This window comes from Bos indicus x Bos taurus, chromosome 11, assembly GCF_003369695.1.
Source record: "Bos indicus x Bos taurus breed Angus x Brahman F1 hybrid chromosome 11, Bos_hybrid_MaternalHap_v2.0, whole genome shotgun sequence".
NCBI lineage: Eukaryota > Metazoa > Chordata > Mammalia > Artiodactyla > Bovidae > Bos > Bos indicus x Bos taurus.
This window is the reverse complement of record NC_040086.1, coordinates 38,018,558-38,043,969: the sequence shown is the minus strand read 5'-3', so window position 1 is coordinate 38,043,969 and position 25,412 is coordinate 38,018,558. Positions and strand designations below refer to the sequence as shown.

At 39.8% G+C, this 25,412-nt stretch overlaps 1 protein-coding gene across 3 annotated transcripts in view; it reads left to right on the top strand.

The window, feature by feature from the left end:
- The first annotated feature begins 14,474 nt into the window (after positions 1 to 14,474).
- Positions 14,475 to 25,412, top strand: part of PNPT1 (polyribonucleotide nucleotidyltransferase 1) — a 41,392-nt gene continuing 30,454 nt past the window's right edge. For 2 of the 3 annotated variants that reach the window (XR_003513349.1, XM_027555331.1), the window contains exons 1-8: positions 14,475 to 14,663; positions 19,169 to 19,229; positions 19,839 to 19,913; positions 20,601 to 20,706; positions 21,567 to 21,616; positions 22,588 to 22,651; positions 22,751 to 22,798; positions 23,780 to 23,893. Coding sequence is in view for 2 of the 3 variants with exons in the window: in XM_027555331.1 (XP_027411132.1) it covers positions 14,503 to 14,663; positions 19,169 to 19,229; positions 19,839 to 19,913; positions 20,601 to 20,706; positions 21,567 to 21,616; positions 22,588 to 22,651; positions 22,751 to 22,798; positions 23,780 to 23,893 (679 nt within the window). In the remaining variant the exon portion in view is untranslated. The remainder of the gene's footprint in view (positions 14,664 to 19,168; positions 19,230 to 19,838; positions 19,914 to 20,600; positions 20,707 to 21,566; positions 21,617 to 22,587; positions 22,652 to 22,750; positions 22,799 to 23,779; positions 23,894 to 25,412) is intronic. The other variant, XM_027555333.1, reaches the window with a different exon arrangement.

Below are 25,412 nucleotides of genomic sequence, written 5' to 3'. Positions count from 1 at the left end.
AAAAAGGCATTCACCACAAATCACACCGTTAGTATGAACTATTGTTTTCCCCAGATAGGCAAAAATAAAGTATGTCTATGAAAACTTTCATAAGCCAAATGGTGTAAAGCGAAGCAGCAATCACCTTAGGAAACACCTTGCTAACAGATCTACAAAATAAATCAAAATAAAGCCAGTTCAAAACTGGCAGCTGGATGCTGAGATGCTGAATGTAGTTCTCTGGTGAAGGAGCTTAGTGGTGCCACTCCTGCTGCTGGGAGTGTCCCTACCTCTATAACTGCTCACTACAGAACAAATGCTGAATGCTATTTTCTCTTTTTTCATAAAAGTGAAAATCCTCTTCAGATTTCTTTTGGTTAGCAAACACAAGAACTAACACAGGTCTTTTGTGAAAGTGAAGTGGTGTAAAGAAAACTCCGGAAAATCCTAGGATAACTATCTGGCTCAGTACTAAGTCTCAGTTATATAAAGATACTCTTATCAATAAGGATTATTTCAAGGGCTCAGAGGTTATATGCCAGGAGGTCGTTTGTCAAGGGCCCGTCCTCAAGACCTTTAGAATGTACAGGGTTTGGGCAACCCAGGCCTGCTGAGTTAATCCCTCTCAATTTACAGAAACTCAGTAGACTGAAGTGGGTTAAGGAGGACTTCTTAATACATACAACATTTGAGCTGCATATTGAAAGAGAAGAATCAGCTATAAATACAGATGAGAAAGCAAACATAGAAGTAAGAACAAAATCATCAAGGCATAAGTGAGCACGGCTCTTTAAGGGAAGGAAAGTAGCTCTCATGGATGAAGTCACCTCTACTCACAGACCCTCAAGCTTCCATGATGTTTCTATTGCCACTCTTTTCCCACCTGTATTTATCTACTCACTAGAGATCTTTTCACAAACTGGAAAAATGATTACTACATCATATTGTATTCTTTCTAATCTGTTTTATGGTATGCAGAAATTTTTGCCCAAAGTCTCACAGATAATTTATTTCAAAGTATTCTCTGCATCCATTTTCAAACTCATAAACTAAGTATCTATCATCTTCTCTTTTGTATAACCTTTCCCAGAGACAGTGAGAATATTATACCCAAGTTACCTCCTGAGTGAGGGAAAATGGCAAGACAGCAGAAAATACTAGAAAAGATGAATAAGTATCTGAAAATATAATTTTCCTATACTTGTATGTCTCCTTGCAAATGTCTCAAGAGGGACAATCTTCTGAATCATTTGAATTCCCTATAGCTCGTGAATTTATACTAAGCCAAGTCTGCACGGCTATGCTCCCCTATTCTCTAAAATTAGATAAAATAAATTACTGTTGAAACTGAACCCTAATACTTTAAGCACCTTTTCCAAATTTAAGTAAAATAATAAATGTGAAAACAGTATAGTCCCTATATCCAACATACTCAATAAATTATTGTTGAAACTGAACTCTAATAGCGGGTATGTGTGTGTGCATGCTCAGTCACTCAGTCACGTTTGACTCTTTCCTCCCTCACAGACTCCTCTGTCAATGGGGTTTTCCCAGCAAGAATACTGGAGTGGTTGCCATTTCTACTCTATGGGATCTTCTTAACCCAGGGATCATGCCCAGGTTTCCTGTATCTCCTGCATTGGCAGGCAGATTCTTTAACAATGAGCCCCCTGGGAATCCCTAATACTTTAAGTACCTTTTCCAAATTTACCTCTTCATCAAAAGGAAAAGTAATTGAAATGTATACTGAAATCACGGAAAAGGCAATGGCAACCCACTCCAGTACTCTCACCTGGAAAATCCCATGGACGGAGGAGCCTGGTAGGCTGCAGTCCATGGGGTCACTGAGAGTCGGACACGACTGAGCGGCTTCGCTTTCACTTTTCACTTTCCACTTTCATGCATTGGAGAAGGAAATGGCAACCCACTCCAGTGTTCTTGCCTGGAGAATCCCAGGGACGGGGGAGCCTGGTGGGCTGCCGTCTATGGGGATCACACAGAGTCGGACACAACTGAAGTGACTTAGCAGCAGCAGCAGCAGCATATTGAAATCAAGGCTTGAATGAAGTATACTTTCTTAACAGTCAAAGCAATCAAACTTTATGAAAGACAAAAATTAAAGTTTTCAATAAGAAAATATGGGGGGGGGGTGGGGAATGAAACTTTGATGGGAAGAGGGAAACATACCAGCCATGGAAAATTAAACTAAGCTATGTATCTAATGCCAAAACCAAATTAAAGGAGGCTTAATGAGAACTAGGCAGCAGCCTGAAAGAAATCTCATTTGCCCTCTTCACCCTGGAATTGCCTTGTTGGGAGTCCATGAGAGTCTGTATTTAAGAAACAAAAAATGTATGTGCAGGCATTTGCTATAGAAATTGCTCTGGTTTCTCATGCAATGGTGTGGGCTTCATAAATGTTTAGTAGAAATAAGAATGATGAATATTAGATATAGGAAAAAAGACATACCAATTGTTTAAAGGAAGAGAAAATAAAGATGCACAAATGGAATTCTTATATGCCTATTGATTTTTGAAAGCTATATGAAAGACTGAAAAGGACAACAAAATACGAAAGCTAATATTGCTACTCAACTTCAAAGCTTCTTCTCTCATAAGACTGATGCATGTGTACAACCACAAGAGAAGCTTTATTTTAAATGTAAGCATTTCAAGGAATAGTGTGTGACCTTAGACATCATCTTTTTAAAAAAGAACAAGCTGTGAGAGGCTAAAGGCTTGTGATTTTAATGAGGGTTAATGATGATAATATAAAGCTACTTTGCACACTACAGTCCACTTAGTAGCAACAGCTCATACCTCTTTGCAGAGCCACCTATTTCATATCCAAGACACAGTAAGTGTATTTTAATACAAAACCTTAAGTTTCTCTAAGACATTCCAAATTTATATCAACATTATCATCTTACCCAATCAGCCAAAACTCCAGTGTGCTTCTCTCCTGATCAGATTTCTGCGTGAATTGTCAAAGGGAAAAGGAGAAAATTGTGCAAAAGATGGCTCTGTGTTGTTCCTGACCAAACATTAATGTCAGCCTATTCCAAAATCAGCTCAAAGATATAATTATTCTGCTAAGAAGACACAGAACAAATTTAAGAAGAGAAAATTTTAATATGGTCTGAATTTTCCACTAGCATTACCAAAAAATAGCTCCAAAAATCTCCAAATTTTAATCTATGTTAATTAAAAATGACAAACACAGTTACTATAAGCCATCATGGCCTGAACTAATTTGACTGAGCATGCAATGCAGTGTTGGCAAGGTCAGGCTTTTGTGCTCAATTATTGTTCCTTCATGCAGACTTCAAAGAAACTGTTTTGTGAGAAGGAACAATGATTCCACTATCCAAAGAATAACTAACATAAAATTTAAATAACAATCCAGTGGAGGTTGCAATTAGTTAGAATTCAAAAGACACACAAACATATGCAAAAACCTATTTGTAAATTGCCTTTATTCATTAAAATTCTATAAAACTTTTTCCTAGACAGTAACAATGAGTGAATGCATCAGGAATGTAATCAGTATAGGAAAACCCATCCATTAGGAAAAGTGACAATGACTAGTGGTAGTATAAGTAACAAATAACCATAATGGTGATTGACGGTATCAGGACACAGAGGAACACCCCTGAGACTGAGGATCTGGATATAGAACCTAAGCTGTTTTAAGGTATGGAAAAATTTGGGTGATACCTTCATTGGGGCAGACCTCTTTCTGATTCTTCTTTTATTGGGATGGAGGGAAATTTCAGTACACCAAGACAAAGAGAAGTGAAAGGGATTTTTACTATCCCTTATTCTCCTCCATCTATGGGGTCGCACAGAGACGGACACGACTGAAGCGACTTACCAGCAGCAGCAGCAGCATTCTCCTCCCATGTGGCGCTAGTGGTAAAGAACCTGCCTGCCAATGACTTGAGTTTGATCCCTGGGTTTGGAAGATTCCCTTTCGGAGGGCATGACAACCCACTTGATTATTCTTGCCTGGAGAATCTCATGGACAGAGAAGCTTGGCAGGATACAGTCCATAGGATCGCACGATTGAGTTGGGCACGACTGAAGAGATTTAACACGCATTCTCCTCCCCAAAATAGCAAGTATTATCTCTGTGTTACCTTACTAGCCTCTACCCTCTGCCATAAGGTAGGGAATTCCCATAAGGTGGGAATTGATGCTTTTGAACTGTGGTGTTTGAAAAGACTCTTGAGAGTCCCTTGGACTGTAAGGAGATCCAACCAGTCCATTCTGAAGGAGATCAGCCCTGGGATTTCTTTGGAAGGAATGATGCTAAAGCTGAAAGTCCAGTACTTTGGCCACCTCATGCGAAGAGTTGACTCACTGGAAAAGACTCTGATGCTGGGAGGGATTGGGGGCAGAAGGAGAAGGGGACGACAGAGGATGAGATGGCTGGATGGCATCACTGACTCGATGGACGTGAGTCTGAGTGAACGCCGGGAGTTGGTGATGGATAGGGAGGCCTGGCGTGCTGCGATTCATGGGGTCGCAAAGAGTCGGACACGACTGAGCGACTGAACTGAACTGAACTGAACTGATTCAAAGCCCTAAAACTGCTCAGTTCACTTGGTTCCTGGGGAAGATACCAAAGAGATATCTGCTACCTCATGTATCAGAAAGGCTGGGTGACTATTCCAAAGGAGGAAAATTTCCTAATCCCCATTATTGCTTTCCTCACAGCAGAAAATGTGGGACAGTGGTGATATCCAGTCACAGCTTTCTTAATAATCCATGACAAGGAGGAACAGATGCTTTTTAAAGTTTTCCTCTACCCTCTTAAGTTAAGTGAGGTCTATAAACTGACAAAAGATATATTCATAAAAGAAAATGTATATAAATTTTACTCATGCTAATATTTACACAAACACAGAGGCTTCAAAGGAAACAAGTGAAAACCCAAAGCATTTAGACCCAGGGGCTGTACCATTTTAACAAAGTGTGATAAATTGCAGAAAAGCAACTAGACAAAGGAAAGAGGGGTTTAAGCTTCTATAGTGATCAATTGAGGGAAACCAGTGGAAAATGAGAGCTATTTTAGTAAGGTTTCATTTATTCAGATTCATCTCAGTTCCAGCCTTCCATTTCCAGTGATAAAATCCATTCTCCTCATCCTGTTACACCACAAGGGGTAGAGGGGAATTTATGCCACCTTTGCAAAGGGAAATTTATGCCCTATTTCTGGGCAGATAAGGGGAGAGCAGAGAATCTTTATTATATTTGTTGGTTCTTAATTTCCTTCAGCTCAAAATAAACCTTATTCTCCAAATATCTGACTTTGCTAGAAAAAAAATTCACCCAAATGAATAGATTGGTTTCCCTTGAAATACATGATCACAAATCTCTAAGGGCACACAGCCATGCAACCCCAGTGTCTAGCAATCCCATCATACTTCCTGAGAAGATTCAGTTTTCTATCCCCCAAAATAACTTCCTTCCTAAACTTCATATGTCTTCTCTCCCCCACAACCCTCTACCCTCAACTCTCAGCTACTGGTTTTATCTCAAACTTCATTAAAGACACTGAAGTAAAACAAATTTCCTTAATTCTCCTTTAGGCAAGCCTTCAAACTCACCTGCATTTGCTCCTCTCTCTGCTGCTACTACTGCTGCTAAGTCGCTTCAGTCGTGTCCGACACTGTGCGACCCCATAGATGGAAGCCCACCAGGCTCCCCCATCCCTGGGGTTCTCCAGGCAAGAACACTGGAGTGGGCTGCCATTTCCTTCTCCAATGCATGAAAGTGAAAAGTGAAAGGGAAGTCACTCAGTCGTGTCCGACTCTTAGCAACCCCATGGACTGCAGCCTACCAGGCTCCACCGTCCACAGGATTTTCCAGGCAAGAGTACTGGAGTGGGGTGCCATTGCCTTCTCCAGCTCCTCTCTCTACCTTCTCCCTTATTTCAGTGAAGGAAAATTTCTTCCCAGTGTGTGTAAAACAGGGTATTAAATGAGGACTTTTCCTACTATACCACACTTTGGGTTAAGGCTCCAAAAATAAAAATAATTAGTGATAATTACCCCAACATTCTACAAGATACAAGACAGCAGAACCAGTCCATAACTGTCAACTCCCAACATCCATTCCAGCCAAAACAGAGGACACTAACAATTTGGAACTTGAATAAAGAAGAGCCATGTAGGTAAAGGAGAAGGAAATGGCAACCCACTCCAGTATTCTTGCCTAGAGAATCCTGTAGACAAAGGAGCCTGGTGGGCTGCTGTCTATGGGGTCACACAAAGTCGGGCAAGACTAAGTGACTTAGCATGCATGCGTGCATGCATGTAGGTAAAGATGTGCTACATGAGGTAACGAGGAATGATATGGCATTTTCCTGCCCTTTCCATGGAGGAAGACAGAGTCTTCCCTGCCCTTCCCACCTCAATCAAACTAAGCAATGGGAGCTCAAGAGAACCACTGAACGAGAATAAGAAAAATATTTTCTTCCACAACTTAACATTTATTAAGCTCTAGAATAGCTGTGTGATGCCATGAAATAGGAGCAAATACAGTAAGAGAGTTCTCAGGAAGGCTTAATATACGTCACCTACAGCTGGAGGACTGGAATAAAGAATTTGAATCCATCATTTTTTAGTTTGATTGATGATAACTTGTAACCCTCAATATCCCTCTTCTCCTTGTGCCTTACATCTGGGCACACTGATAAGAAAGTTCGAGCACTCGTTCTTTTCGCACCTGTGGGAAATTCAAAGCACACAAGCCTCTGGCCACCCACACGTAAGGACACTCACCCCAGCACCACCTCATAACCACAATGAAAACTCTAAGCCAGTCTCCTTTCCCTGCTCTCTCAAGCCATTTTCAAAGTCAAGTTAGCTTGTAGAACTTCCCTGGTGGTCCCGTGGTTAAGAATCTGCCTGCCAATGCAGAGGACATCAGTTCGATCCCTGGTCTAGAAAGGTCCCACGTGCCTCGGGGCAACTAAACCTGTGCACCACAACGAATGAGCCTGCACGCCCTAGAGCCTGTACTCTGTAGCAAGAGAAGCCACCATAATGAGAAGCCCATGTACCATAACTAGAGAGTAGCCCCTGCTCGCTACAACTAGAGAAAGCTGGCATGCAGCAATGAAGACCCAACACAGCCAAAAACAAAATACATAAATGAATAACATTTTTTTTTAAATATCAGCTTGTGAAGTCTGTCTTGCTCCTCTCAAAGCCTCATTAGGTAACTAATACACTTTTTCATACTTAACTTGGTATGTAGGTGGAGGTGAGGTGCGGGTGTGACATCATTCTTGACATCCAACCAAATTCTGAGAGTCCATCTTAATACTCCAAAGTGGTCATACAGGGACATTTGAGAATATAGACTCTAGGGACCTCCCTGGTGGGTCCAGTGGTTAAGAATCTGCCCTGGGATGCAGGGGACACAGGTTCGACCTCTGGTCAGGAAACTAAGATCCTATATGCCACAGAGCAACTAAGCCCGAGTGCTGCAACTGCTTATCCATGCACTACAACTAGAGAGTCCATAGGCTGCAATGAAAGATCCCACGTGACTTGATGAAGATCCTGCATGATGCAACTAAGGCCCAACGGAGCCAAGGAAGAAAGAACACAGACTCCAGTGCCTGTTTTCCAAGTGAGAGAATTTGGAGGCCAGAGACTGACTGGAGCCACCTGCAAAGGAGGGTAAGAAAAGAGGTCAGTGGCTGAAATAAGTGACAGTGCTACCAGTTTAGGGGGCAAGGATGTGAGACTTTATGGGCCAAGAGAACCCAAGAAAGCTATTTTAATAGTACTTTACCCAAGAGGGCTAAAAGCCAAGACAAGAGGGTCTCAGCAGTAAGAAGCTGTGCAACAGAACACCAGGAGCAGAAGCTGCGAAGGTCACAAAATGTCACCCAGAGAGTATCCACATTAGGAAACTATGCAGTTTGGTGGTCTCAGCAGAGGTGTTCCCACACGTACAACCCACATCATAGCCAGCTTGTGGATGTCTGCAGTAATGGTGGACATTTGGAAAGAGCATCCCATCCTTATAACAATAACAATAACACCAGACAATCTGGAAATTCACAACTCTCCTAGTACCCATTAGAACACTAAAATGAAAGAGTAACCAAATAATCTGAAATCTAAAGAAAGATAAGAGCCTCCAAAGAGAGACAGGACATGAACCCTTGCTTACCTGGCACAGTCATCAAAAGACATTGGCAAGGAGAATTCAACTCTAATTTTTAAATAATTACTAGAGGGCAATTGTAGGCTACCTAGAGACTATAGAACCCCTAGAGGCTGCAGATACAAGAGGAATTCACAACCACTCACAGCCTCTTCTCTGCGGACTTCACTTGCTGCTGCTGCTGTTGCTGCTGCTGCTGCTGCTAAGCTGCTTCAGTCATGTCTGACTCTGTGTGACCCCACAGACGGCAGCCCACCAAGCTCCCCCGTCCCTGGGATTCTCCAGGCAAGAACACTGGAGTGGGTTGCCATTGCCTTCTCCGGGACCTCACTTGGGCACTCAACAAAAAAAGCCTGGATAAGCCTAAGCGTGGGCTTCCCTGGTGGCTCCGGGGTAAAGAATCTGACTGCAATGCAGGAGACACAGGTTTGATCCCTGGATTGGGAAGATCCTCTAGGGGAGGAAATGGCAGCCCACTTCAGTATTCCTGCCTAAAAACTCCCAGGGACAGAGGAGCCTGGAGTGCTACGGTCCATAGGGATCACAAAGAGTTGGACACAATGGAGTACAGAGCAAGAGTCCTGAGAAGTGTCCTTCCTAGTACAGGCCTGGGAAGGAGCACAGCAGTCACTTCAGGAAGGACAGAAGTCACACTGGGTCCTTCTCCCCTACCTCCCCTAGGAAGGGGGAGGTACCTTACCCATTACGGGAAGGTAAATGCTGTCACCTAAGGCACTGTGAAACTCCACTGCAGGTGGGAGAAGTAACAGAACATAACCCTTTACCTCTGGGGAAGGGACAGAATACATGCTAGGAATTACAGAATTACAGCTGGCAGAGAGACTTCAGCACTGAGAATGCTTCTCACACCAAAGATCCAGGGAGATAATCCTTCCTAAGACTGAGGATTAATCAGAACAGCATACCTCTCATCTCCAACCTACAAGTAACAGTGTTCTACTGATGATATGCAAATAGTGAAGAGAGCCCCTCCAAGGAACAGAAGGAAGAAGGAAACAGAGGGGATACTCATAGGAGTTCTGAAGAGAATTTAATTAAAGGGGTATTTATAGAGGGGAAAGTGATTCTGGAACTAACAGTGAGGAATGCTGAGGTACTGAAAGATGGGCAGCAGTAGGAAACTCTTAAGGCCCAATGTAGCAAGGAGAAGAAACGGTGTAATTGGAATGAGAGCCAGAGTCAAGTAAGCAGGGCCAGAGATGGAAGCAGTCATTGCCACACCACGACAAATTCAGGTTCTGTGTTTTTAAATCCTCTCTCCTCCAACCCCCTGATCTCCTGCTGGTGTCTCCCACTGGCTAACCCAACCATAAGTCAGAGGGCCAGGGAGGTGGAGTGTTACAACCTGTGAATCAGCTCCTTGGGGTACAGGGCAGAGCTAAGAAGAGTAAAAAGTGGAAGGAGCAGATGCAAATGGAAAATATCTAGCCTAATATATCCTAGCATTCCTCCTGCAACAAGGTTGGTTCCATCTCCATAGACTTAGCAGCCTCTCCCACCTTAGGGCTCAGATCCAGGCCTTCTCTTTTCTTTCTAACCTCTCTCTAGGAGATATCATGCATATTGGTGGCTTGTGACATTGATGGTATGCTTATTACTCTTATATTTATATTTCTCTAGTTCTCTCCTTGAGTCAGGTCCACGTTGTGACAGCATCTTGTGTGTCTCAGACACTCCATTCCTAATCCATCTAAGACTCTTGATAGTTGTAATTCTCCCCTTCCTGAATCCAATTCATCAACAAATCCTACCAATCTCAATACTAAAATATATTCCAAATCCGTCCATCCTTTCTTCTTGTCACCCTTGTCACCATATTACTCCTGATCTCTATAGTACTCTCTCATCCACCTCCAATCCATTTTGAACTCAGCAGCCAGAGGGACCATCTTAAAATGTAGATTAGACCATGACTTTTAAAACTTTCCCATTCCTTTCTCTCCTTCCTCATCTCTGCCACACTCTTCTTTACCACACTCTAGCCAAATTGGCTTTTCTGTATGTCTTCATAGAAGTCAAACTCTTTTACGACTTTGGGGTAATCATCCCCTTGCAAGTAGCTTCTCCCACGTGGCCCTATGTCTCAGAAATTGTCTCCTTCTTATCGTTCAGGCTGGCTTAAATGTCTCTTCCTCAGGAAGTCCTTTCCTGGCCACCTTATTTGATGCAAGTTATGCCTTCACCTCACTATTTTCTACCTTCGTACCTAGTTTATTTCTTTCTTAGCATTGCATGCTATGTTGCTTAAGTTGTGTCTGACTTTTTGCAACCCCATGGACTGCAGTCCCCCAGGGTCCTTTGTCCATGGGATTCTCTAGCAAGAATACTAGAGTGGGTTGCCATGCAAACCCACTGGAAAAGGAAATGGCAATCCACTCCAGTATTCTTACCTGGGAAATCCTATGAACAGAGGAGCCTGGCAGGCCACAGTCCATGGGGTGGCAAAGAGTAGGACACAACTTAGAAACTAAACAACAACAAATTTGTATATATGTACATATATATATGGTTTAAACCAAGCTACAAACCAAATTAAATTGTAATTAGCAATCATTTAATGCAATGGTGTTTTACTTAAATGAAATTGCTACTCCGAGGGTGCAGTGGTCTTAATTGTTTTGATGCAGGTTCACTGGAGTTTGAAGGAAAAGAGAAACATTGAGAAACATTGCTGGTGGATTTAAATTGGATCACCTTTAATGTGCTTCAAGGTAAAGAAGTTGATTTTAAATTATATTTTGGCTGTTGAACTAGACTTGGCAGAACTGTACTTCTAGAATGTGACATTTCAGATTGAACCTCATGGATGACAGCTTTGGTAGCTGCAACCACAAGAATGTAAACCTCATATTTGTTTCTAAGTCAATCTTAAAATGCTTAATATGAACATAGTCTGGATCATCTGGATGACTGCTGCTCCTGCTGCTGCTGCTAAGTCACTTCAGTCGTGTCCCACTCTGTGCAACCCCATAGACGGCAGCCTACCAGGCTCCCCCGTCCCTGGGATTCTCTGGGCAAGAACACTGGAGTGGGTTGCCATTTCCTTCTCCAATGAATGAAAGTGAAAAGTGAAAGTAAAGTCGCTCAGTCTGGATGACTACTTCATAATAAAGCTCTGCCACGATACCTCAGCATCCACATTTGCCTTTCAGTTTATGACCCAATTACTACCATTTCAATTATTTTGGATTGGTGGGAGGAAACTGGTGGGAGTTCAATGTGCGATTTCTGCTTTCTAGCATTTCCAACTGGATGAAAACTAACCGACCCATGGTTTCTTTATGACTGTAAAGAAATTTTTTTTCTTTTCTGAAGAAAAGAAGGTCGTTCAGTATTTCAAACAGAGAAAACTAGAGGGAAAATTAAGAAAAGACTGAATCAAAGATGAATCTACCATTTATTGAGTTGCTGTATGCAGAGTACACCATGCAAAATGCCGGTCTGGATGAAGCATAAGCTGGAATCAAGATTGCCGGGAGAAATATCAATCACCTCAGATGTGCAGATGACACCACCCTTACGGCAGAAAGTGAATAGGAATAAAGAGCCTCTTGATGAGGGTGAAAGGTGAGAATGAAAAAGTTGGCTTAAAACTCAACATTCAAAAAACAAAGATCATGGCATCTGGTCCCATCACTTCATAACAAACAGATGGGAAGACAATGAAAACAGTCAGAGACTTTATATTCTTGGGCTCCAAAATCACTCCAGATGGTGACTGCAGCCATGAAATTAAAAGACGCTTGCTTCTTGGAAGAGAAGTTATTATCAACCTAGACAGCATATTAAAAAGCAGAGACATTACTTTGCCAACAAAGGTCCATCCGGTCAAAGCTATGGTTTTTCCAGTAGTCATGTATGGATGTGAGAGTTGGACTATAAAGAAGGCTGAGTGCCAAAGAACTGATGCTTTTGAACTGTGGTGTTGGGGAGAAGACTCTTGAGAGTCCCTTGGGCTGCAAGGAGACCAAACCAGACAATCCTAAAGGAGATCAGTCCTGAATATTCATTGGAAGGACTGATGCTAAAGCTGAACTCCAATACTTTGGCCACCTGATGTGAAGAACTTACTCTTTGGAAACAACCCTGATGCTGGGAATGACTGAAGGCAGGAGGAGAAGGGGACAACAGAGAATGAGATGATTGGATAGCATCACCAACTCGATGGACATGAGTTTCAGCAAGCTCCTGGAGTTGGTGATGGACAAGACAGCCTGGTGTGCTGCAGTCCAAGGGGTCGCAAAGAGTCAGACACAACTGAGAGACTGAATTGAACTGAACTGACAATGTGCCAGGTACGTAAACACCTTACACCCTCTGTCACATTTAATCTTAAATTAAAAAAAAAAAAGTCCTGTGAGATTTGTATTATTATCCATTTCTATAGATAGACTGTGAAGAAAGCTGAGCACCGAAGAATTGATGCTTTTGAACTGTGGTGTTGGAGAAGACTCTTGAGAGTCCCTTGGACTGCAAGGAGATCCAACCAGTCCATTCTGAAGGAGATCAGCCCTAGGTGTTCTTTGGAAGGAATGATGCTGAAGCTGAAACTCCAGTACTTTGGCCACCTTATGCAAAGAGTTGACTCATTGGAAAAGACTCTGATGCTGGGAGGGATTGGGGGCAGGAGGAGAAGAGGACGACAGAGGATGAGATGGCTGGATGGCATCACCATCTCGATGGACATGAGTCTGGGTGAACTCCGGGAGTTGGTGATGGACAAGGAGACCTGGCATGCTGCAATTCATGGGGTCGCAAAGAGTCGGACACGACTGAGCGACTGAACTGACTGACTGACTGACTGAGGCATACTAGGCATACTTCCTGCCTTCTGCAAAGAAGTGTGAAAGACTACATATACCCCAGCCGGTGGCAATCTCCACTCCTTTCCTAGAGCCCTGATGACTTCTCTGCCTTCTACCCCATAAAATTCCTTTATTCCTCCTCCCTTTGGGGAGAAGGTGTTTTTAAAGTATGAGTTCTCCTTTCTCCATTCCTTGATCTATAAATAAAACTTCTGCTGTACTATACCAAACTTGGCTTCATTTGAGTGGCATTTGCAACTCCAGGCAAAGGACCAATTGAGGGGTCACTGACTCTTTGAGGATTGGTAACAACTTCAATTCTATGCTCTAAACTATTAGGCCTAAATGAAAAGGATTATACAGTATTTAGGTCCTTTACCAAAAGGTGATTTAATATTCTTAATTTATAAAACTAAAATCATGTTGAATTGTGGCAGGTAGATTCTGATAGATTTGTCTTTATGACAGGTTTCAGTGGATTGGTCTTGAAAACACTGGCAACACAAGGTAAAGAAAAAGGTAGAAAAAAGGCAAAAACTACTTCAACATTAAATACCTGTAAACAGAGTTATCTGTAATCCCTTCTATTGACATGGAAATTCCAAATCAGTGATTAGAATTGCTCTTGAGAGCAATTTGTTATTTGGATTTCTTTGGGGAACAGGGTTATGACCTTAAAAGAGAAATATGATCCTCAGAACAATAATCATTTGATTCATTCCAGGAACTATGTAAAGATTTCTCCAACAGACTGGATTAAGAGGGGTGGGAGAAATTTATCCACCCCCTAGAAATTTATCAAATCAAATTCCAAAAATTTTTTTTCATTTTCCAAAACTTTTAAAAAATAGTGGCAAGTTGGTTTAGAAAGTATTAACACTTGACAAAAATAGGCAGAGAAATTAACTGCTAAATATTAAAATGGAATTGAACCCAAATGAGCATAATGATAAATAAAATGGTAACATAGGTCAACCAGAGGTGAAATTAACTTACTAGAAATAAATTGGGCTCCAATGGTGGTACTTGGTACTCCCTTGGTAAAGTAGTAGTATATTTGTTGCTTGAAATTTATAAAATAAAAGCCGGGGGGAGGATGGAAGACAAAAAGGTCTCTTTCCATGGCCCACTATGCAAACTCTCCTAATTCTCAGCTGGCAGAAGCCAGATAACAACGATGTGTTTTCTGATTACTTCTATTACTGCAATACTCTTTTAAATACTTGTGCTATTTTAGATTCTCTTTTAAACTACGATAGAAAAAATGAAAAACAAACCAAAAAACTCACATTATTTTTCTAATTGTTGTTGATTGGCTAATAAAGGACGAGTTGTCGCAATTGCGTTCAGATAGTTTTGACCCTCTCTACGCTTCGTAGAAAGCGGCCAGCTATCCGTTTCCCCGGCGTTCCCCTCGGTACCGCGGAAACGAAACTGCGTCAGGCTCCACCCCACTATCTGCCGAGTAAGCCAATCAGGGCGCGGCCCGGGATGATCGCGTGCCAGGTGTCATGGCGGCCTGCAGGCATTGCTGCTCGTGTCTCCGGCTGCGGCCTCTGGGTGATGGTCGCCTCCGTCTGCCAGGGCGGGATAGGACACTCACCCAGTTACAGGTGCGAGCACTATGGGGTGGCACCGGGCCGCGATCTGTGGCCGTGGACTTAGGCAGCAGGTAAGGAACTGTGTGTGTTCTCTGCCCTTTCACAAGGCGGGTCCATATACATTCACTTCCTAGAGTACGAATCCGGCAACCCAAGTCTCTTTACCCTAAACCTAAGTTACAAATTTACTTTTCCGTGTTTGGAAACTGTTTCTTGGTACCCCCGCCCCTATCCCCCTACATCCTTTGCTGTCTCAGTACCGTGCCCTTTGCTGTTTCTTCCTCCCTCCCTCCCTGTTCCGAGCTTCTTTTCCCCAACTTGAGTTTGCCCACCTGATTTCCATTCTTTTTACTTTTGGTGATTCCTCGGCTATGAAATGAAAAAGATAACGCGTTAACAATTGATGCTTACGTCCTTCAATCCAGTTTACTGCCTAAGAAGCTTGGCCCATATGACTCTGGGTAGGAAGGGAAGGACAAAATCAGTTTGTTGACGCTGGTTATATGATACTCTGTTAAAGCCTGTGAAAGTGTTAGTCACTTAGTTCCCGTCCGACTCTTTGCGAACCCAGCCAGGCTTCTCTGTCCATGGAACTCTCCAGGCAAGATTACTGGAGTGGGTTGCCATTCCCTTCTGCAGGGGATCTTCCTAACCCAGGCATGGAACCCAGGTCTCCTGAATTGCAGGCAAATTCTTTACCGTCTAAGCCACTTGGGAAGCCTATAGTAAATGTACTATTACTCTCATTTTACAGTTAAAGCAACAGGGGCTCAGAGAAGCTTAGGTAACTTTCTCAGGGTCAGTCAAAGCTACTCCTATGAGACTAGGTGGATTTTAAACTTGTGTTTCAAATTGATACTCTCTTGGGGTTTGTTTGCCAGAATTCATTTCTAAAATGACTTTTATAAAAGTAGTATGGGGTTCATTTTAAAAAATGAAACTTCTAATGCTTTATATATAGTTTTCACATGTATTTTTTAAAAAACGTTGACTCTAGTTCATACAAAAGTCAGAAAATCTGGCTTTGAATCCAACAATTCCTCCCTGACTTAATGATCTTTGAACAAGTTATGTCACCGCTCCTTCCACTCCCCTGAATGAGGAGACTTTTATTAGATCAAGAGTCAGCAAACTTTTTCTGTAATGGGTCAGATAGTAAATATTTTAGACCAAATCATAAAGCTGGGTGTTTCGGTTTTGCCTACTGTGTGTAGGTCATGTAATCATATGCGTTTACATACCCTCTAAAAATGTAAAAAAAAAAAAAAGTTGTTAGGTTAAAGACTATAAAAAGAAAAGAGCTGTGGTTTGTTGACTGCTAGACTAGATGATCTCTAAGGTCTTTCTTTCCACCTCTTGCATTCTTTGATTCTGATTTTTGAGGGAAAAGATATCTCTTCCATTCTTCAAGGACTAAAATTTATTCTTCTCTGAAGAAATGCCCCAGAACATTTCATTACACAGACATCTACTGTTTGTTAGGCACTAGGGACTCAAAACCGGAGAAGGTAATGGCACCCCACTCCAGTACTCTTGCCTGGAAAATCCCATGGACCGAGGAGCCTGGTGGGCTGCAGTCCATGGGGTCGCTAAGAGTCGGACACGACTGAGCGACTTCACTTTCACTTTTCACTTTCATGCATTGGAGAAGGAAATGGCAACCCACTCCAATGTTCTTGCCTGGAGAATCCCAGGGATGGGGGAGCCAGGGGGCTGCCGTCTATGGGGTTGCACAGAATCGGACACGACTGAAGCGACTTGGCAGCGGCAGCAGGGACTCAAAACAACAAGGTTAGGTTTGCCCTCCAAATTTTTCATAAATAGTCTACTTTGAATCTCATTTATTAGTCAACTGGGATTTTTTTTTGTAACCTATTTTTAAACCTGTGTCATGTGTTGTAGCAGTGAAATTCATAAATCTCATACCTGCTGGGTCAATTATTTTCTTTGTCATAAGTTTGCAACAAACTTTTTTGGGTGACTGCTTTGTACCACCAACTTGATACTTGTTATATGTATTCTTTACAATGTCCTAGAAGGGTGTATACTATTGTGGTAAATGTCTTTACTACTCACAATAAACTTTGTAGTAATTTTCATTTCAGCAAGTTATTGAGCATTTACTATATTGAGTTCCAAGGCAACTAGAGATAGTCTGATGAGGAAGAACACAGATTCAGTGCTGAGAAAATCAGTTTGTGGGAAAAGTATGAAGAGCATGCTGAAGGAGCACAAAGGGGTGTTTATCCCACTGTAAAGCTTGCTGTTGAAGGTGAATCCTGAAACGCAAAAAGGAATTAGCAGGGAGAAAGTAGCAGAGAAGATGGCAAGTGCAATTGCAGAGAAGTGAGAGAGTGTGCTGACTAGCTACAAATAACTCCTTGTGGATGGAGTGAAAAGTGAAATATGAGTTTGGCAGCAAAGGCAAGGCCCAATCATAAAGGTGGGTGTTTGTTTTGTTTTTGCGGGAGTGGGGGTGGGGTAGCGTGAGTTTTGAACCACTGAATTTTTCTAAGAGGAAGGTGGTTACATTCCATACCATTTTGCAAGTGTTTCCAAAAATACTTGCATCTCTCTCTCCCTGGAGTTCTACTTCCTGTGGCAGTTAGCTCCTCTTTTCCCTTCTCTCTTCCTAAGCAATCTCCTCCTACTCTTGCCCACCAGTAGGACCTCCTTTCTCATTTTACCCTTTTTATTATTTTTTTCAAAAGTATATTTTGATTAGGTATTCACTCATATCATTCAATATTTAAAAAGCTCAAAAATCTTCTCATATAGTCCCATAGCCACCCAGTTCCAATTCCAGAAGCCACTGATATGTTAACAATCTTTTATATATATTTGGAGGTATTTTATACATTAAAATATTGGCAAGTAAATTGATAAGAGGTAAAATCACCATGAAATACAGGAAAAAATTACATGTGTCAGTTAGACACCAGCTGAGATCATGAGACATAATGGAAAGTAACCATCTAGGGGGAAAAAAGTTTAGGTCAGTCACCAAGGCAGAACTATCTGGTAGGTGGTCTGCTGCTGCTGCTAAGTCGCTTCAGTCATGTCCGACTCTGTGCGACCCCATAGATGGCAGCCCACCAGGCTTCCCCATCCCTGGGATTCTCCAGGCAAGAACACTGGAGTGGGTTGCCATTTCCTTCTCCAATGCATGAAGATGAAAAGTGAAAGTGAAATCGCTCAGTTGTGTCTGACTCTTAGCGACCCCATGGACTGCAGCCCACCAGGCTCCTCCATCCATGGGATTTTCCAGGCAAGAGTGCTGGAGTGGGGTGCCATTGCCTTCCCCAGGTAGGTGGTCTGGGACCCCTAAAGGAGACATTGTGTAGATCAACAGAAAGAACGAAGAAAGTGGGAGGATTTGGTATTTGACTATTAATCCAAGCCTGTGTTTGAGAACATCTGGGGTACTTCTGTGTTTTACCTTTTGAGGAATTGCCAGATTACTTCCCAAAGCAGGTGTACCATTTTACATTTCAGTCAGCAGTGTATGAGACTGCCAATTTCTCCACACGCCATCAACACATACCCATCATAACCATCCTAGTAGATGTGAATAGTATCTCATTGTGGTTTTGATTTGCATTTCCTTAGCGGCTAATGATGTTGCGCATATTTTCATGCAGTACTGTTGATCTTCCTTGAAGAAACATTGAAATCCTTTACCAGTTTATAAAATTGGGTTTCTTTTTGAGTTGTAAGCGTTCTTTACATAATCTAGATACAAGTCCCTTATCAGGTATATGATTTCCAAATACTTTGTGCTACTCTGTAGATTTTCTTTTACTTTGTTGATGATGTCCTTTGTAGCATGAAAGTTTTTAATTTTGATAAAGTGAGATTTATCTATTTTTTTTTCTTTTTTATTTGTGCTTTTGATGTCATCTGTAGGAAGATGTTGTCTAACCCAGGTTTATGAAGATTTACTCCTGTGTTTTTTCTTAGAGTATTATAGTTTTAATTTTCACATTTATGTCAATAATCCATTTTGAGTTAATTTTTATTTATAATATGAGGAAAGGGTCCAACTTCTATCACCTTTTTTGCATATGGATATCCAGTTGTCCCAGCACCATTGGTTGAAAAGACTGACTTATCTTGGCACTGTTGTAGAACATGAAAGTTTCTGTTGGCAATTTTGGAGCTTATATTTTAAAGGCAGTGAGGAAGATTTTAAAGGAATTAAGGAGAGAAATGATAAAGTTTGTGTGTTAAAAGGCTACTTTCGTCAACAAGGCAAGAATGGTAAGACAGGAGACAAAAGATGTGATAAATGGGAAATTAACCTTAAGAAAGGAGCTTCTTCCCTTCAGAAATACTCTGTCATTCAAATTACTCCTGTGCCTTGGTTTCTGTATTTTTTATAAAGGAGATCTTAACCTCCCCTTGAATCTTTGGTAATTATAGTCAGCTCTGTCCCTTTTTTGTTTATTTGTTTGTTTGTTGGTAGTTGGAGGCCTATGGGACCTTTAGTTCTTTAGAATCTTTGATTGATTTATTCTAAGTTAGGAATTGTACTAATGACCTAAGTCCTTTTGTATTGGATTTTTATTTTGAACAGAAAGTTAGAAATATCCTCTGGAAAACTGGCCAGATTTGCAGATGGCTCTGCTGTAGTACAGGTAAAAAGTCCAAATTGTTAAATTTTCACCCTAAAAATGGTTATGGAGACTGGTACTGAATATCTTTATAACATCATGTAACTTCTTAGAATTCTGGTACTGGAAATTAATTCAGACCATTTGTAGTGTCAGAATCATTCCAGACAACTGTGAGGTCGGAGGACTAGATATACTAAATGACCTTTAAGGTCTCTTCCAAACTTGGGGTTCTAATTTATTCTGTTAATAAATTCTGTAATGCTTTTCTAGAGAAAGTAATTTTACTGGTTTCTTCAATAGTAATAATTTTTTCTTTATTTATAGCCTAAATTTCCTAATAAAAAGTAGAAAATATGATTGGATGTGACTAAGCTATCAGTGAGCCTTTTCCCTTTTAGTTCTGTTACTTTTGAAAAACTTAGTGACTATTCTAATATAGATCATGATTATGCAGAAGGGATTAAGATTGGACTGCTTGTGAATAATTATTTTCATAGTCACAGTGTCACAGAATAATAATTCTCTTTCCTTGGGTTTAACTGAGGGAGGATTCAGTCTTACATGAATAACTGCTTATATGTTAATATCTAATTTTAAAGGAATTTACCAGTGTTGTTGTTTATGTTTAAGTCAGGTGACACTGCAGTGATGGTCACAGCAGTCAGTAAAACAAAACCTTCACCTTCCCAATTCATGCCTTTGGTGGTAAGTATTTGCTGATTTTTCTGAACTGTAATATAGAATAAATATAGAATTTGTAATATTTTTGTCCAAGGTCTAGTGAGTACAAATTGTAAACTTTGCACAATAAAGGATTTTCCTTAATTGTTTGATATTGAGTCATTAAAAGAATTTAAACTGAGCTTCATAACCAGTTCTTATATCAGTGGTCATCATACTTTTTTAAAGATCCAGGTTTATCAAGTTGACAGAAACAGTGGAAGTGCACAAGTACTTTGATGTTTAGTAAGCAGTGAATTCATTGCTTTCGTAGATTTCCCTTTGTATGAGTCTACAAGTATATTTTTGGTGAAAATAGTATTTTATGGCTTCTTTTATTATGATAAGGGAAATGCAGTTAAAGAGTTGATACAAAAAAAAGGCAGTGTTAAACTTGACCAGGATAAGCTACTGTGGGAAGTATTGAGTCTACACAGTCATCTAACTGGGTAGTGGAAGGCTTTTTAAAAAATCAGTTTACTGAATATTTCTGTCATCTCTTTCTCTAAGAGATACAAAACACTAAAAGTAAGCAAGATATTCACTCTTAATCTGGAGTATATTGTTGGCAACCTCAGGACAATTGTATCTCCATAGTAATTTCTTGAGGAAAATTTGCTACTACAAAAGTCAGTCAAATGAACAGCATTTTTTTTTTCTTCACTCCTTCAGGTTGACTATAGACAGAAGGCTGCTGCAGCAGGTAGGATTCCCACAAACTATCTCAGAAGAGAGATTGGATCTTCTGATAAAGAAATTCTTACAAGTCGAGTAATAGGTAAGATACTAAGATCTCTGATATACACACCTGTGTTAGTATCTCTTCTCTTCCATCTGTGTTCCATAATATCTCTTAAATTTTCTTCATTACATTAACACAACCTAAGATTATTTACTTTTTGTATCCCCTGATTCAAATGTGGGCTTCATGAGAAAAAACTTTTTGTTTAATACTGAATCCCCTATACCTAGCATACTCCCTGGAACAAAACAGGCATCCAACAAATATTTGTTGACCAAATGAATGAATCTTTATTAATCATATAAATTCTGTGGCCCACACCTCTACTCTGTTGAACCTAAGTATTTTTCATTTGTATGTTCAGCATAGTAATTCCTGAAAGCGTTATATTCATCAACTACTGAAATATGTTTATGATTTTTCAAATCTTTGATATCCTTAAATATCATGGGATCATTTGTAGTTTATAGTTCTTCTAACCAAAATTTCTACTTTATATTTATACACACTTGTCAGACACAGGATTCCAAGGACGGGTTTTATTTTGGTGTGCTGTTGGTCTTAAGCCTCTGTCCTCTGCTTAAATAAATAAATAACAATTAAGCAGTGAATTCTGATATCTGTGGAACCAGAATGAAAAGTTGCTCCCCAGTTTTACACTTGGGTGCTCCAGTCCTGCTGGTTTTTCATCTTTAGGACCTGGTGTCTATTAATATTTATCTGTGTCCCTGTGAGTAAATTAGTCCAAGGGTTTTTGTTTTTGCTGTTATTGTTTTGTTTTATTAAATGGCTAGTTACATTACTTTTTAGCTTGGTCTTTAATGAGGGAAAAGTGTTGAATTAAGAAGCAATTTCTGCTAGTAACGATTTAACCTCTTTTTTTTTTCTTTTGACAGATCGTTCAATTAGACCTCTCTTTCCAGCTGGCTACTTTTACGATACACAGGTATGTTCTGTTTTAGGTTTATTTGTTTCCAGGTCAGTAAAGAAAAAAAAAAGATGTAACCTCTATTTAATACTTCCTAGGCCAAACCGTATAACAGTGTAAAATAAGAATTTTTGGTGATGCTGCTGTTTACATTAATTTTTAAAACCTAACATTTATTTGGTATCAGTATGAGCTGATACCTGAATTATGAGTAGGAATTAACCAATGTAGGAGTGGAGGAAGATGGAACAGGAAGCACAAAATCCTTGGGCAGGAAAGAAATTGGTAAATTTGAAAAAAGGTTAGAATAATTGAGGTGGGTGGGGACAGTTCAGACTGGGCCTCGAAGGTCATATTAGTAACAGACATAGGACTGTCAACGTAGTCTTTATTACCTATTTTTTATCATTGGGTTCTCTAAACCTCTACTTTGTTATATTTTGTTACTTTCTGAATATTACCTTCTTTTGTAATAGTGACCCATTTGTATACTTTAATTAACTATTTTATGTGTGAAAAAAATAAATATGCCTTGCAAATATTCCTCTGTCAGAATGTCATTGCCTTGAGAAGTTATTTTCCTAAGTATATGACATAAGCATATTATTACAATGTAATTTGTCTATGCTTAACAAACAGAAGATGACAATATTTTTATGTAACATTTACTAACATAGCTAACTAACATTTACTGCTCAGTACTATAAATAATTTATACACGGTATTTCCTATAATTTTTCTAAGAACTTTTTAGGAAGATACCATTATTTTTCCCTTTTAAAGATGAGGAAACTTTTGAGGCTTATGTAATTTTTTCTGTGGTCAAGCATGTAGTTAAATGATAGAAGTAAGGGGTTTGACTACAAAGCTCTTGCTTTGAACCATATCATATAGTTTTCCTATATTTTAGGCCAAAATGTTATTCCAAATGATAATCCTCCCAAATAAAGTAGATTTTTAAGTGCTTTGCATTTTTTCCCTTGCACTAGATCCTTTGTAATCTGTTAGCAGTAGATGGTGTTAATGAACCTGATGTCCTAGCAATTAATGGTGGTAAGTATAAAAATAAAGATTAAAATTATTACTGTTAATTTTCTTTTTTAAGCAATGAAATATTTTTATTTCAGCTTTTATTTTCTTTCTTTTTTAAAGCTTCTGTAGCCCTCTCATTATCAGATATTCCTTGGAATGGACCTATTGGTAAGTTAGGATTTGAAGATAAAAAACATTTTTTCTATGACTTCTCAGCTTTTTGGCTAAGATCACTGAAGAAACATTTTTTTTTTTTTTTTCAAAAAATAGGAGTGAGCATACTATAGCAAGGACATAGATTTATTAGCTTTGATTTACTGTTTCTTGGGGAGTCTAATTAGATGACATTCTAAGAAGAGTCCTTTCAGCTCTTTTAAGACACTTTTATCTTTGCTTTGGGTTTTGTTTCTTATAGCAATATGTTATGTGTTAGAGATTATTTTATGTTCTCAGATACTATGACTTCTTAGTTGCCTCTTCTGTTTGAAGAATTTCTCTATTTTTGGACTGAGAAATTGTCAGGGTACACACTCCTTCAAGATAATATTGAAATATAAACTTGTTTATAACTTACAGCTCATGTAAGTTGTATTCATGCAATTTACAAATGATTTCTTAGATAAATAATTATTGAGTGTCCTAAATGCCCAATATTGGACTTAGCAATGAAAGAACTAAGGCAGACTAGGTATCAGCAGTACAGAGATGAATGAGACAGTTCTTGGTTTCAGCATGAGCGAAACAATTTTTTATAAACAATACTATAAAAGTATAGTCAGAGTGTTAAGAAAATGATAGAGAAGGGCAGGTTTATATTTGTGTAGTTAGGTGTCAGAGAGGGTTTCTCAAGAGTCACTGACATTTATGCTGTACCTTAGCAGGATCAGAGGGTAAGCACTTGTCTTAAGAGAAAATACAGTCAAGACTAGGAAAAGACCACGAGCATAATCAGAGATGAATGCTGAACTTGAGTCACCCAGTGAGGCCAGAAGATAGGGTGAGGTATTATAGTCAATGGTCCTTAAATACCACAATAGAAATATCAATTTTATTGTGGTCACAGTTGAAGATAGCGATTGAAGCCATTACTGGAATGTCTTGAAAACTGAGTTTTTATTAAACAATTGCCAATATTTTAATATATTTTAGGGGCAGTACGAATAGGAATGATTGATGGAGAATGTGTAGTTAACCCAACACGAAAAGAAATGGCTAACAGTACTTTAAATTTAGTGGTTACTGGAGCACCTAAAAGTCAGATTGGTAAGTAGTTTATGTGGTAGATTTGTTCTGGATTTTATGTACAGGTTTTGGCTTCTAAAAATGTATGTGTGTTTTGTTAATTAGCCATAAAAATTTTTGTTCTGTTTTATTGCTGCCCTATTTTGGTAGTCCTCTTTCTTCATGTCAAATAATACCTAGAATTATAGAATGTTATATAACTAATTGAAATACAAAAATCTTTATTAAGATAATTTTAGTAATTATTTTTAGACTGATAAGCTATTCTAAAATCTGAAGTTTTAAATACGGTAGTAAATTAATTGTTTTATTAGTTTAAATATGTTAATTTAGCTAATGCAGTCATTCTAAGCCTGTTGTCCTCTGAGAAAGAGGTATCATATTTCCTCATAGGAAACTAGTGATAAAAATATGCACTGGACCATGGGTCACCTTTACTCCTTCCAACTAAAATGCCATAATCAACATGAACGAAAATCAGAGGCTGGTTCTGTTGAAGGGGAATAGCCTTTAACAGAATGACTTGGGTTTGAAACCCAGCATCTGCCATAGTTAACCATGCAACCTTGGACAAATAAGGTCTCTTAGTTTATCCTGCTACCTGATATTTGTTGTCTGGAACTTTTTGACACAGAATCTTCTGATTTAGGAACATTTTGATGAAATGTAAACTTATTAAGCTTTTAGTGCCTTTTTTGTTCAGTTAACATGTGAAATACCTCATTTCCAGCTGCTTCTTTTGGAATGTTCATAATGACTTAGAACTAGATGATAGACAAAATACATGAAAGAGGAATTGTGTGTTATCTACATGTTAGTTAGGAATTGTGTGGTTAAACTAAATAACAAGGCTTAAACAAGATGGGAACTTATTTTTTCTCAAGTAACAAAAATTCAGAGATAATGAGTCCAGGACAGTTACAGCAGCTCCCCTAATGTCTTAGGAATTATAGCTTTCTACTCTGCTATGCTTAGGGTGTTGCCCACATCTTCATGGCTATGTACTGGCTACCAGTCTTCATGGCTATGTTGTGGCTACCAGTGGTGGTGTAGTCGCTGTCGTGTACAGCTCTTGGAACCCCATGGACTGCAGCCTGCCAGGCTTCTCTGACCATGGGATTCCAGAACTCTAGCTAACAGAACTCTGGCCAACTTATCTTACTTACAGGCAGGAGGGGAAAAAAGAGGCAGGGGCAAGGGACCAGGAGGAATAGTAAAAAGATGTGTGCCCACTAAGTCACCCTCCCTTTTAAAGGTGAAGGTGGGGAACTATCAAAATATAGAGAAGATTAAAGGTTTGTAGAGGCTGTGAATAATGAATGACCCCTACATTATATTTGAGCATCTCAAAAAGGGCCCTGAAACCCTCTTACACTGTTGGTGGGAATGCAAACTAGTACAGCCACTATGGAGAACAGTGTGGAGATTCCTTAAAAAACTGGAAATAGAACTGCCTTATGATCCAGCAATCCCACTGCTGGGCATACACACTGAGGAAACCAGAAGGGAAAGAGACACGTGTACCCCAATGTTCATCGCA